An 11,338-nucleotide genomic window follows, 5' to 3' on the forward strand; every position below is an offset into this window, starting at 1 on the left:
TGTGTGTTAGCGATGGTCTCATTTAACTTATATTTTCATTACTTATAAAATCATTTTAAAGTTAATATCTAAATGAATCAAAAATGAGAACTCATCTCCTGAGATATGAAAAAGCAAACTTGGAACAATAAAGTTTTCTTCTGGGAATACTTTGGCTCATAAAACCTAAAAACATAATAGCATTTAGTTGTATTGCATCTGGCTACTGGTAACACCATTAGATTTCTTTTATCAGAGAAATCCAAACCGACCCCTTTGACTGCATTTAGAGTTTTAGTGGTAATCAGATTTCCAACCCAATAGGTTTGCTTCATATGATATATGATAATCAAGATGCAAACGTCAACAATCAATACATTTATGATAACCAGTCAGAAACCAATCAAAAACTGCCCACATAACAAGTGAGAGCAAATGCACCACACAATGTAAATATAGGCCAGGGGTATCCAACAGGGCCATTTATTGTCCAAATAAATTTGAACAAATTTCTGACTAGTCTCCACTATATTATTTAGGATACTTTATTGGTCTAAGCCGAGGTGCTGTATACAAAGTAGCCTACAATTATCACATGACCATAACTATTCCATGGCCATATTAAAACACTAGGAAATATGCATCACGTTTGATAAAATCTTGTGCAAGGTAGACATCTAGTGGTCTTCAACGTGAAGTAAAATGAAGAAAACCAGAGGATAGCACACTTTAAAGTATCTAAAAGTTTATTTTAAAACTAAGTATTGCATACGGAGAAAAGGTCGCATTATATACAGTAGCCTACATGAAGTAACAATTTTACGCAAAACATACTTAAATCCCGGAATAGGCAATATTTGCATTATCTAAACGGATTCTGGAGTTTAATCGCATTTAGGCTCTTTATACAAGAAAGGTACCTCCACAATACTTTTAACGTGAGTGACACGAGTTGCCTTCACTTACAGGGTTTTAGGGAAACTGCTCCCTGCAGCTCCCGCGGAACAAACAGCACATTCACTGGCAGCAGTCAGTCAGTCAGCAGTAAAATATCTCTGGAGAATTTACTTCTCTTTCTCTCTGAATGTCACATTTGTTCAACCGCACCTCATACAATGAGGATTATAATCTGGATCATCGCGAGCGCTTTCCTGTTCAGCGTCATCTTCACGCAACGACATCAAAGGTAGGTGGAAATAAATGCCTGAATACATATTTAGAAGCTTGTATTATGCTACATAAAGCATTTACATTTCTGACGTCATAGTTTTTTTTACGAATGAATATGTTGAATCCGGTTTGTTGTAAAATTATAGACCTACATTGTTCCTGTTATACTTTTTGCTAATTTAATACAATAGCAAACCGAAACATGTGTGATGTTGTTAATTAATATTAACTAGTACTGATAGTTCGCATAATTAGACTAATAAGAGCACTGAATTGTGAAGTCCTGATGAGTTCCAAACTAAACTATGTGCTTTCCCATTTGTCCCCGGTGTAGACCAGTTTTTACATGTGGTGGGAACTTCACTGGAGACACGGGACTGATTGGGAGTCAGGGGCATCCCGGGGTCTACCCTCCCAACAACAAATGTGTGTGGAGAATTACTGTAAGGACAGATGCGTGGGAGATATCAGTCTTTAAATGCCTTTCTGTCAAAGAAAATGTTTCTCAACATGAATCGGTTCCCTCCTCTCTCAAATAAATAAGCTTAGTAATTATTTTTTTCAAGTGGTTTTTATCACACTGCTTTAGTTGCTAGGGGGTTGTAGAATGGTCTGGGTGGTTGCTTACTGCCCCAAGCCTCTGTTTTGGTTCATATTCTGGGCTCCTTTAATGTAATTCTTTAAAAAAAAAAATTGGACTGTTTTATTGTTTACCAGGTAAAATGTAATTATTTTTGCTTATGAATATAACAGCACACAGTGGCAGCACTCTTCAACATGCTGCATGATTTCAAGTAGTATATCATTAATCTCTGTAGCAGAGATGTGTTGCATGAGTTACTCACTAGCACTACAATTTTTATTTTTTTATTTTTTTTTATTAGCTGTGATCAAATAAAATTTTTGGAGACCCTGATAGCACACGTACATCGCAGAGACGGCTATTTTGACGTCTGCATTTACATCTGCAAGACATATTTTTTTGAGTGTTTATTCATCTGCAATACATCTATAGGACGTTTCCTATCAGATGTCAAATAGACTTTTTGAAAATGTCTTTAAGATGTTTATTATTTAGAATGTATGTAAAACTGACATCTTAAAGACATCTATCATATGTTTGTAGATGCAGATGCTTTCCAGATGAAACGATCTTTAACAGACATCTTGCAGATGTGCGTGTGCTATCTGGGAAGACTGCTCTGTGCCTGCTTAAAATTCTATGTAAAGACTATGCTGCATAAAAGCCAGACTAAAATAAGCCTGCTTTGACCCACCTCAGCCCCTAGCATCAAAGCATACAGTTGTATTTGTATCCGTGTAAATTCTTTCATGCCACCTCTGAGCAGCATTGAACAGTCTGTGTAAAGACAAAGCACTTTTGTCTCAATCTGATCTCACAATGTAATGTAACTATTTAAGTTTTTATGGTACTTGTTATGAGACTCTGTGTTGATTCTTCTCAATTTACTATCTTCAGGTTCCTCAAGGAAGGGTTGTCTCCCTCTTGTTCAGAGCTCTGGATCTTGAGAGTGATAGTCTTTGCAGATATGACTTTGTTGATGTATACGATGGCCACATCAACGCGCAGCGTCTCGGCCGCTTCTGTGGTACAGCCAAAGTCTTTGCAGATATGAACGGAGTGTTGATTCTTCTCAATTTACTATCTTCAGGTTCCTCAAGGAAGGGTTGTTTCCTTGCTGTATACTCAGCGATTCGCCCAAATGAAAGAGGTAACGAGACTACCAACTTATTACCATCCAAATATAGAAAGTGGCCCTTCCCTGTTATTTAAATTCAGCTTGACTCAACTGTTTTATTTTGCTCATCAGGTCATATGAATCCTCTGAAAAACAGGGTATATAGTCTGTTTAATTTCTGCTAATTATTTTAAAATACAATACTACAGACCTCAGTGTTTCAAAATCTGCAAAGGAATAATTAAATGTAACAAATTATGTAAAAATGCTTGTAAATGTAACATAGCATGTAAAAAAAAAACTTCTTTTATTGGAACATGAAGTAAAAGTTGCCTGTAAATTTCAGCGAGAAGAACAAATTTATATGCATTAGGAGTTATATATTAGGTCGGTTATCATCTCTGACCAGTGTTGGGGATAACGCATTACACGTAACGTGAGTGATGTAATCAGATTACTTTTTTTTCAAGTAACTAGTAAAGTAACGCATTACTTTTTAATTTACAAGAAAATATCTGAGTTACTTTTTCAAATAAGTAAAGCCAGTTACTTTTTTCCCCCATTTATAGTTTGAAAGCTCTCCTGTCCACATGTTGAGTGAAATCGGGAGTAAGATGTTACTTTAGTTCTAGAATAAATGTGAACATGCATTAATTCAACTCACCCACAAAAAAAAGAACATTTGCAAAGCTGCAATAATTAAATATGTTAAATAATACAAATATGCTTTATGTATTTAATCCCATTTTAATAACCAATATGCTGCTGACCTTCGATGATCCAATTCAACCATACTAATAAGCAAAAACTACACAAGATAAACTAACATTTCTCCTTCTTTTATTGCTGAAGAGTGTTGAACTTTCTTCTTCTGTGTTCTACTGTACAGACGTGAATTTACATTTCCTTCAGCCTGAGGCTTTTGGTGCGAAAGGGCATTTACATTTGCCAAAAATATAACTTTTTATATTAAAAGCAAACAAGCAAGCCCAGCCCAGATTTAAAAAGTAACACAAAACTAACGTAATGCATTACTTTCAATAAAAAGTAACTAAGTAACATAATTAGTTACTTTTTTAGGAAGTAACACAATATTGTAATGCATTACTTTTAAAATGAACTTTCCCCAACACTGTCTCTGATAGACAGCCAGTCTAAGTTTTTGACAGATGTAATGTGAGGGTTGAAATGTTAGATTTTTGTGTAATTATAACACATGCTGTAGACTTGGAAGTGTAGTACATTATATTTATTTTATGGGACGAAGCTTATGTTGCAGCTTAAATAAATTATTTTTAACTCAAATGCTGATATGTTTGGCTATGAATGGTAAGCTGTCGCAAATTCATTTACTTTTTTTTTTTTAACCAGAAAATGAGTGGTTTTGATGCTCAAAGTGTTTTTATTGTCTCTTACAACTATTTTTCTTTTATTTCAATGCATGAAAATGCAAATCTTGTTGTAAATAATAGCCTAGTGAAAAATTACTTTTTTAAAACTGTTCCATTACTACCCCTTAGCAGATTTTGACTCAAATTTTTATTGTTTCCATGTCATCTGAGTAATGGTGATCTAATGATTGTTCATGGCAGGTGACCGGTATTGTGGGGGTCTTTTAGACAAACCCTCCGGGATGATAAAAACCCCTAACTGGCCAGATAAAGACTACCCAGCAGGAGTAACGTGTTCCTGGCATATTGTTGCTCCTCAAGACCAGGTGATAATTCATAATTTCTGTGCTTTTCAGATCATGTTAAAAGTCATGCATCACTGACAGCATCTTGACAGAATGAGTATGAATAGATATCTTATTTAAATAGCAAAGTATCTTCCCTCTCTCAGATAATTGAGCTGAAGTTTGAGAAGTTTGATGTGGAGAGGGACAGCTACTGCCGCTATGACCATGTGGCTGTGTTTAATGGTGGAGAAACGAACGAGTCACGGAAGATCGGCAAATTCTGTGGAGACAGCCCACCCATGTGAGACCCTCAGTCCATCACAAAATATGCACCAATACACCATTTACCTCCAATATTTAGTCTGATATGGATTTTTCAATGGTTGATGCTACATAATTGCATTTCGGCCTCCTATTCTCGCAGTTATTGTAAATATCTTTGTTTAAAGGGGTCATACTGTATGATGCGATTTCAATTTTTCCTTTCTCTTTGTTGTGTTACAAGTTCTTGGTGCATAAAGAAGATCTGTAAAGTTGCAAACACTGAAGTCTCAAATCCAAAGAGATATTCTTTATAAAAGTTAATAGTCAACCACGCCCTCCTAAAACGGCTCATTCTAACACACCCCCACATAGCTATGTCACTATGTGGGAAGATATGCATAACGCCGCCCAGATTTTCATGCAAAGAAAGAAGGCGTGCCTTTTATTCTCGTTGTAGTATTGTTGTTGCCGCCTCCATGTCGTATAGACGCTGTGTTTTTGGTTGTGAATACGAAACTACTTTGTTTGGCCTTCCAAAAGAGGACGATTTGTCATGCCTGGAGCTGATCTGTGCTGGTCGCTGAGGAAATACATCAACTTTGCACTGTGGATTGCCGGATCGGCTTTCACCGCGGATGAAGCGGAGTCGTCACATGTGGTTGCCGCAAGCCCGCTAGACGCCTTTCTCAAGCCCACCAGCCTCCGCTCACTCAAGCCGGCCTCTGCTCACTCAAGGTCATGGTGTGTGACGCTGTTTCGTTGAGAAAGCGAAACTTCTTTTTTGGCCCTCCAAAAGAGGACAAGACTAGAAATCATGTTTATATCACGTTTATAATTGGTTTTAATGTTTATGCTTCGTCGCTCCGGCCGGATAGGGCATCACAATATGTTAAGGGGCATAACATTTCCATCACACGCTTGAGGTATTCGGCCAATCACAATCATAACGTTTTGATGGCAAATTTGAGGTAACCTCGCTTTTCAGAGCGATGAGCTTTGTAAAAAGTACACGTTTGTACAGTATAGAGGAGAAAAATAATGTACAGTATGTTTTTTTTTGAAAATAATGTGTTTTTTTGAACCTTATAACAAATACACAAAATAATGTTCTTTTTAGCATCATCATATGACCCCTTTAAGTAAAGACTTATTTATTACAATTACTACAATTAATTAATTATTATAATAACTGTTTATTAATATTGTGAAATGCAACCATTCAACAGTTTAGGGTAAAGAAAAAAGATATTTATAATGTTACAAGATATTTCTGTTTCAAGTTAATTAAACTTTCTGTTCAAGGAATCCAGAAAAAAATACACAGTGGTTTCCACAAAATATTAAACACCAAAAATAACCGATAATTATTAAGAATTAAATGAGCATTTTTTATTAATTTGGGACGAAAAATAATTAATTTTTATAAATATATAGAGAAATTTTATTATTAACTGAGTAATTAAAGTATAATAAATTTAAAAACAATTATTTTAAACAGTAATAATTTCACAATATTACAAAATGTTTTAAATAAATGCAGGCTTGATGAGCAGAAAATTCTTCAAAAAACATTAAAAATAGTAATTTAAAAAATTTGAACTGTATATATATATATATATATACAATATATTTATGTTTTTATATGTATTATTTCTGTTTTAATGTATTAGAATAGAAAATTCTTATTTTAAATTATAAAAAATAAATATATATATATCACAATATTTCTGTTTTTTTTGTTTTTAAAAAAAAAAAAAATTTGAATTAAGACAAACTTTTGAACGGTAATGTACATTTAATCAGTCAGTGCAATTTCTTCTTTTAGGTACACTTAAAAACCTCGTTGTGATTAAAGGTTTACTCCACCCCAAAATGAAAATGTTTTCATTAATCACTTACCCCCATGTCGTTTCAAACTTGTAAAAGCTTTGTTTGTGTTCAGAACACAATTTAAGATATTTTGGATTAAAACCGGGAGGCCTGTGACAAGTGTCAAGGTCAAGAAAAGTATGAAAGACATCATCAGAATAGTCCATCTGCCATCAGTGATTCAACTGTAACGTTATGAAGCGACTAGAATAATTTTTGTACACAAAGAAATAAAAAATAATGACTTTATTTAACAATTCGTCTCCTCTGTGTCTCTCTGCATCAGTGTAGCGCCATTTTGGAGATTATCCGCTGAACACAAACTGTGTACACTCTTCTGTGTCAGCTGCGATACATTTTCTATGTGTATTTATGCTTTGATTTGAATGAAAACTATGCATCTGTGCAGTGTGGCTGATACAGAAGAGCATACGCCGCTTCCGTTCAGCGGATATTCTCCAAAATGGCGCTACGGAGATGCGGAGAGACGCAGAGAAGACGAATTGTTGAATAAAGTCGTTATTTTTATTTTCTTCGATGTTGGGGTGGAGTATCCCCTTAATAAAGTGTGTCCACATGGCCGATAAAGCTTTATTTTGGAGTAGTATTTTAAAGTAAATATAGTAATTTCAAACATTATTTATTTATTTTGTCTCTTAGGCCAATTTATTCTGATGGCAATCATCTCTTCATCAAGTTTCTGTCAGACCTGAGTCTAACTGCGGATGGATTTATTGGCCATTACCTCTTTAAATCGCGGACTCTCAGCACAGCCAGTGTCCCTCTCACTCCCATGAGCACTATCCCTCCCACCACACCACCCGCAGGTCAGTCCACAGCCCACTTTCTAGAAGGGTTCATTTCAAATGAAAAATGCAAGTAGCGGCACGGTGTAAAACTGCTGTACATTATGGGAATAAACGTGTGTAGGTAATGACATTGGAATGTATTGAAGATTTATTATGTTTAGTTCATATGGAACGCATTAGTTCAGTCACATGGGAAAACTAATATGCTTCTATTTTGTAACTAAAGTGGTTTAACAGAAATAAATATGTGTGACTTTTGCTGTGTTTTATACACCATTTTAGTGTACTGTACATACTGTAGTTGGTCATTATTAAAACTAATCTTTCCGCTCTCTTTTTCAAAAAGCCCTTACATATTCAGAAGGTCTTTGCAAGCAGAAATGCAAAAGGACTGGAACAATTGAAAGCCATTACTGCTCTAGTAACTTTGGTAAGTGCCCATTTTTTTAATTAAAATTTGAGTTTGATTTCTGAAAACCCAAATAACAGCAGGAATTCTGGGAAATTCTTTGAAATTCCAGCGTCGGGGATCGGCCCAAATTAGTCTTGTTTAGCTATGAAGTATCCTACTCTTTAATAAAATCTGTAATATTCTTTATCAAAATTACATTTGGGGATTTTTAATGTTCTTATGCTCACGAAGATTGCATTTATTTGAAATAAATACAAAAATCCAATAAACATTTGAACAAGAGTCTTTTTTAACATATTTTAACATGTCATTTATTCCTGTGATGCAAAGCTGAATTTTCAGCAGCCATTACTCCAGTGTCACAAGATCCTCAAAAATCCCTTTAATAGGCATATTTGGTGCTAAATAAATATTTCTTATTATTATTAATGTTGAAAACACTTTTTGCTGCTTAATATTTTTGGGGAAAGCGTGATGCACCATTCGAAGTGTTGAGATAAGTATGATTTTTAAAAAGAAATAAATTACTACTTTTATTCAGAAATTAAATTAATCGGAAGTAATAGATTAGACTTAGTAAAGGTTTTTATTTAAAATAGATTTTTTTTTTTGATATTTGTTGTTATTTTTTCTTTTTAATGATGTTTTAATATTAATAAGAGAAAAACAAAAGGTGGGTTTGGTTGATATAAGTAAGATCATTAATAACTGATTACTAATAATAACTGAGAACCAAATCAGCATATCAGAATAATTTCTGAAGACTGGAGTATTGATGCTGACATTTCAGCTCTGCATCACAGGAATAAATGACATTTTAAAATATATCAAAATAGAAAAGTTATATTTAATTATAATAATATTTAAAAAATATTTGGAATCAAATAAATGCAGCCTTGGTGAGCATAAAAAACGTCAATAACAAAATAAATTGTAATATTCCAAGTGCTTGACCAGTAGTTTATTGGTATCACTTTATAATAACATGATATTATAAAATAATTTGTGATTAATAGACACATTGCTTAAAAAACAATAGTTAAAATACATTCAAATATATATATATATATATATATATATTAGTGCTGTCAAATGATTCATCGCGATTAATCACATCCAAAATAAAAGTTTTGTTTACATACTATATGTATGTGTACTGTGTATATTTATTATGTATATATAAATACATACACATACAGTAAATATTTTGAAAATATCGGCCTGAACACATTTTCCATCTATAAGCATTATTAAAACAGAGACGGAGACCGAGAGGTTTAGTTAACTTTTAAAACCAGCATAGTGCATTATTTCTGTGAATCGAATTAGGTTTACATCACTTTAGGTGTTATATCTCTCAAACTTTGATTTAAAATATTTTAAATTATATATATATATTTTGAAAATATTTACATGTATATACATTTATATATTTATATTCTTATATTTTATATTATATATAAATATATTTAATATATAACATAACATATTTTTCTTAAATATATACATGCATGTGTTTTGTAAATTAATATACATAATAAAATATACACAGCATACACGCATATATTATGTAAACCAAAACTTTTCTTTTGGATGAGATTAATCGTGATTAATCGTTTGACAGCACTAATATATATATATATATATATATATATATATATATATATATATTATATATATATATATATATATATTAATATATATATATATATATTATTTAAAATATTTGAAATCAAAGTTTGAGAGATATAACACCTAAAGTGGTGTAAACCTAATTCGATTCACAGCACTATGCTGGTTTTAAAAGTTAACTAAACCTCTCGGTCTCCGTCTCTGTTTTAATAATGCTTATAGATGGAAAATGTGTTCAGGCCGATATTGAGACTCAGCTCTTTTTTTAATTGGCAGTAAAGCTGCTGAGCGCGGTAAAAATGGCAGCACGCATAGCAGAACTATACGTGCTTTATACTTTACTTTACTATGCACATGTATTTTATGCAATTGTTCAACGTTGAAACCATGATTCGGTGAGCATTATAGTTTTTTCCCCCCACAGTGATTACAGCCACCCTTATCTCAGCAGCCATGAGGGACCACAGTGTCCTCGCCACCTTCTCCATCATGCACCTTTATAAGGAAGGAAGTTTAGCCATCCAACAGGCTGGGAAGACCATGAGCACCAAAGTCACGGTCCTCTGTAAAAAATGCCCTCTGGTCAGAAGAGGCGAGTATCTTTACATTGACCTCCTTCTACAATACTCCCAACCTTAATCATTTTAATTGAAACCATCACAGCCTAAACTAAGACCCGATGAGTCCAGCAGATGTTTGTAGTTGATTGAGGTGGATTTTGGAAGTTGATAGTTTGCAAATTTCGAGCTCCCCCAAGGTCCTTTGGCTCCATTTGTGGTGTTGAGATATTTCAGGCAGGATATGCCATTTCAGCGTCACGGTGTGTAACTTAAGCTCGCTCAGAAGAGGGTCTCAGTCGGTTTCCTTGAATCACGGACAGCTAGAATAATAATTCTCTTCAACCACATGGATGGTATTTGACTTTATTGTGCCATGCTTTACCTCAGCTCACTTAGTGTTGAAATATTAAGCCACTGCTCGGAAACTCTGCAAAGCAACAGTTTTTTTTTTAGGGGAATTTCTCACCTCAGCTGAAATTTCTATGTGCCATAGAGGAATGTGTGTTGAAATATGCAGGAAAGTTTTTGGCGGTTCAGAGGAACAGATTAACATTAATCATTTGTAGTGGAATTTTTGTTGAAATGGAAAGCCATGGAATAAACAAAATATTATATGCTTTGCCTCAAATTGTATGAAAATAAAGTCACATGACCAAAGGTGTGTTATGACCTTATATTAACATAGCTGTGTTAAACGGACAAATTATAAGTTTAAGTTTTAATAGGAATGACATTAAAATATATTTTAGTTTAAAATAAATGCTGGCCATGCATTCAACAGTACAATGTAACTATATTTCAAAGACAATATAATTATAAAATTTCATACAATGGTGGGCTATTCTAAAGTATTATTGGAGAAAAAGGAATGCAGCATGATTTTGATACAGCTTTTATGCAATAGTTCAATAATCAAGAGGTTAAAGAAACAGTTCAACCAAAATTAAAAATCCTGTCATCGTTTTTCATTCTTCATCCTCAAGTTGTTCTAAATCTGTGTGAATGTCTTCTTCAGCTGAACTTAAAAGAAGAGTTGTTTTGGTTACCAACATTCTTTAAAATATCTTCTTTTATGTTCAACAGAATAAAGAAACTCGTACAGGTTTGGTATAACTTGAGATTGAGTAAATGATGGCAGAAGTTTTGATTTTTGGGTGAACCTTCCCTTTTAATATTAAGCAATGTACATTTAAGACAACATTTCCAGTTTTTTGCTTTGTCAGTGAAGACAGTTCCAAACAAAATCAAAGCAGAACCAGTGCAAC

The 11,338-nt window shown here is 33.6% G+C and overlaps 1 protein-coding gene across 1 annotated transcript; it reads left to right on the forward strand.

Moving 5' to 3' along the window:
• Positions 1 to 341: 341 nt before the first annotated feature.
• On the forward strand, positions 342 to 11,070 carry pcolce2a (procollagen C-endopeptidase enhancer 2a). Its single transcript, XM_042770722.1, has 8 exons — positions 342 to 1,165; positions 1,484 to 1,592; positions 2,630 to 2,882; positions 4,442 to 4,566; positions 4,692 to 4,828; positions 7,321 to 7,487; positions 7,816 to 7,899; positions 9,938 to 11,070. The coding sequence occupies exons 1-8, from the start codon at positions 1,095 to 1,097 to the stop codon at positions 10,150 to 10,152; spliced, it is 1,161 nt and encodes a 386-aa protein (XP_042626656.1). The 5' UTR covers positions 342 to 1,094; the 3' UTR covers positions 10,153 to 11,070.
• The last annotated feature ends 268 nt before the right edge of the window (positions 11,071 to 11,338 follow it).

The sequence above is a fragment of the Cyprinus carpio genome, chromosome A2 (assembly GCF_018340385.1).
Source record: "Cyprinus carpio isolate SPL01 chromosome A2, ASM1834038v1, whole genome shotgun sequence".
Classification (NCBI taxonomy): Eukaryota; Metazoa; Chordata; class Actinopteri; order Cypriniformes; family Cyprinidae; genus Cyprinus; species Cyprinus carpio.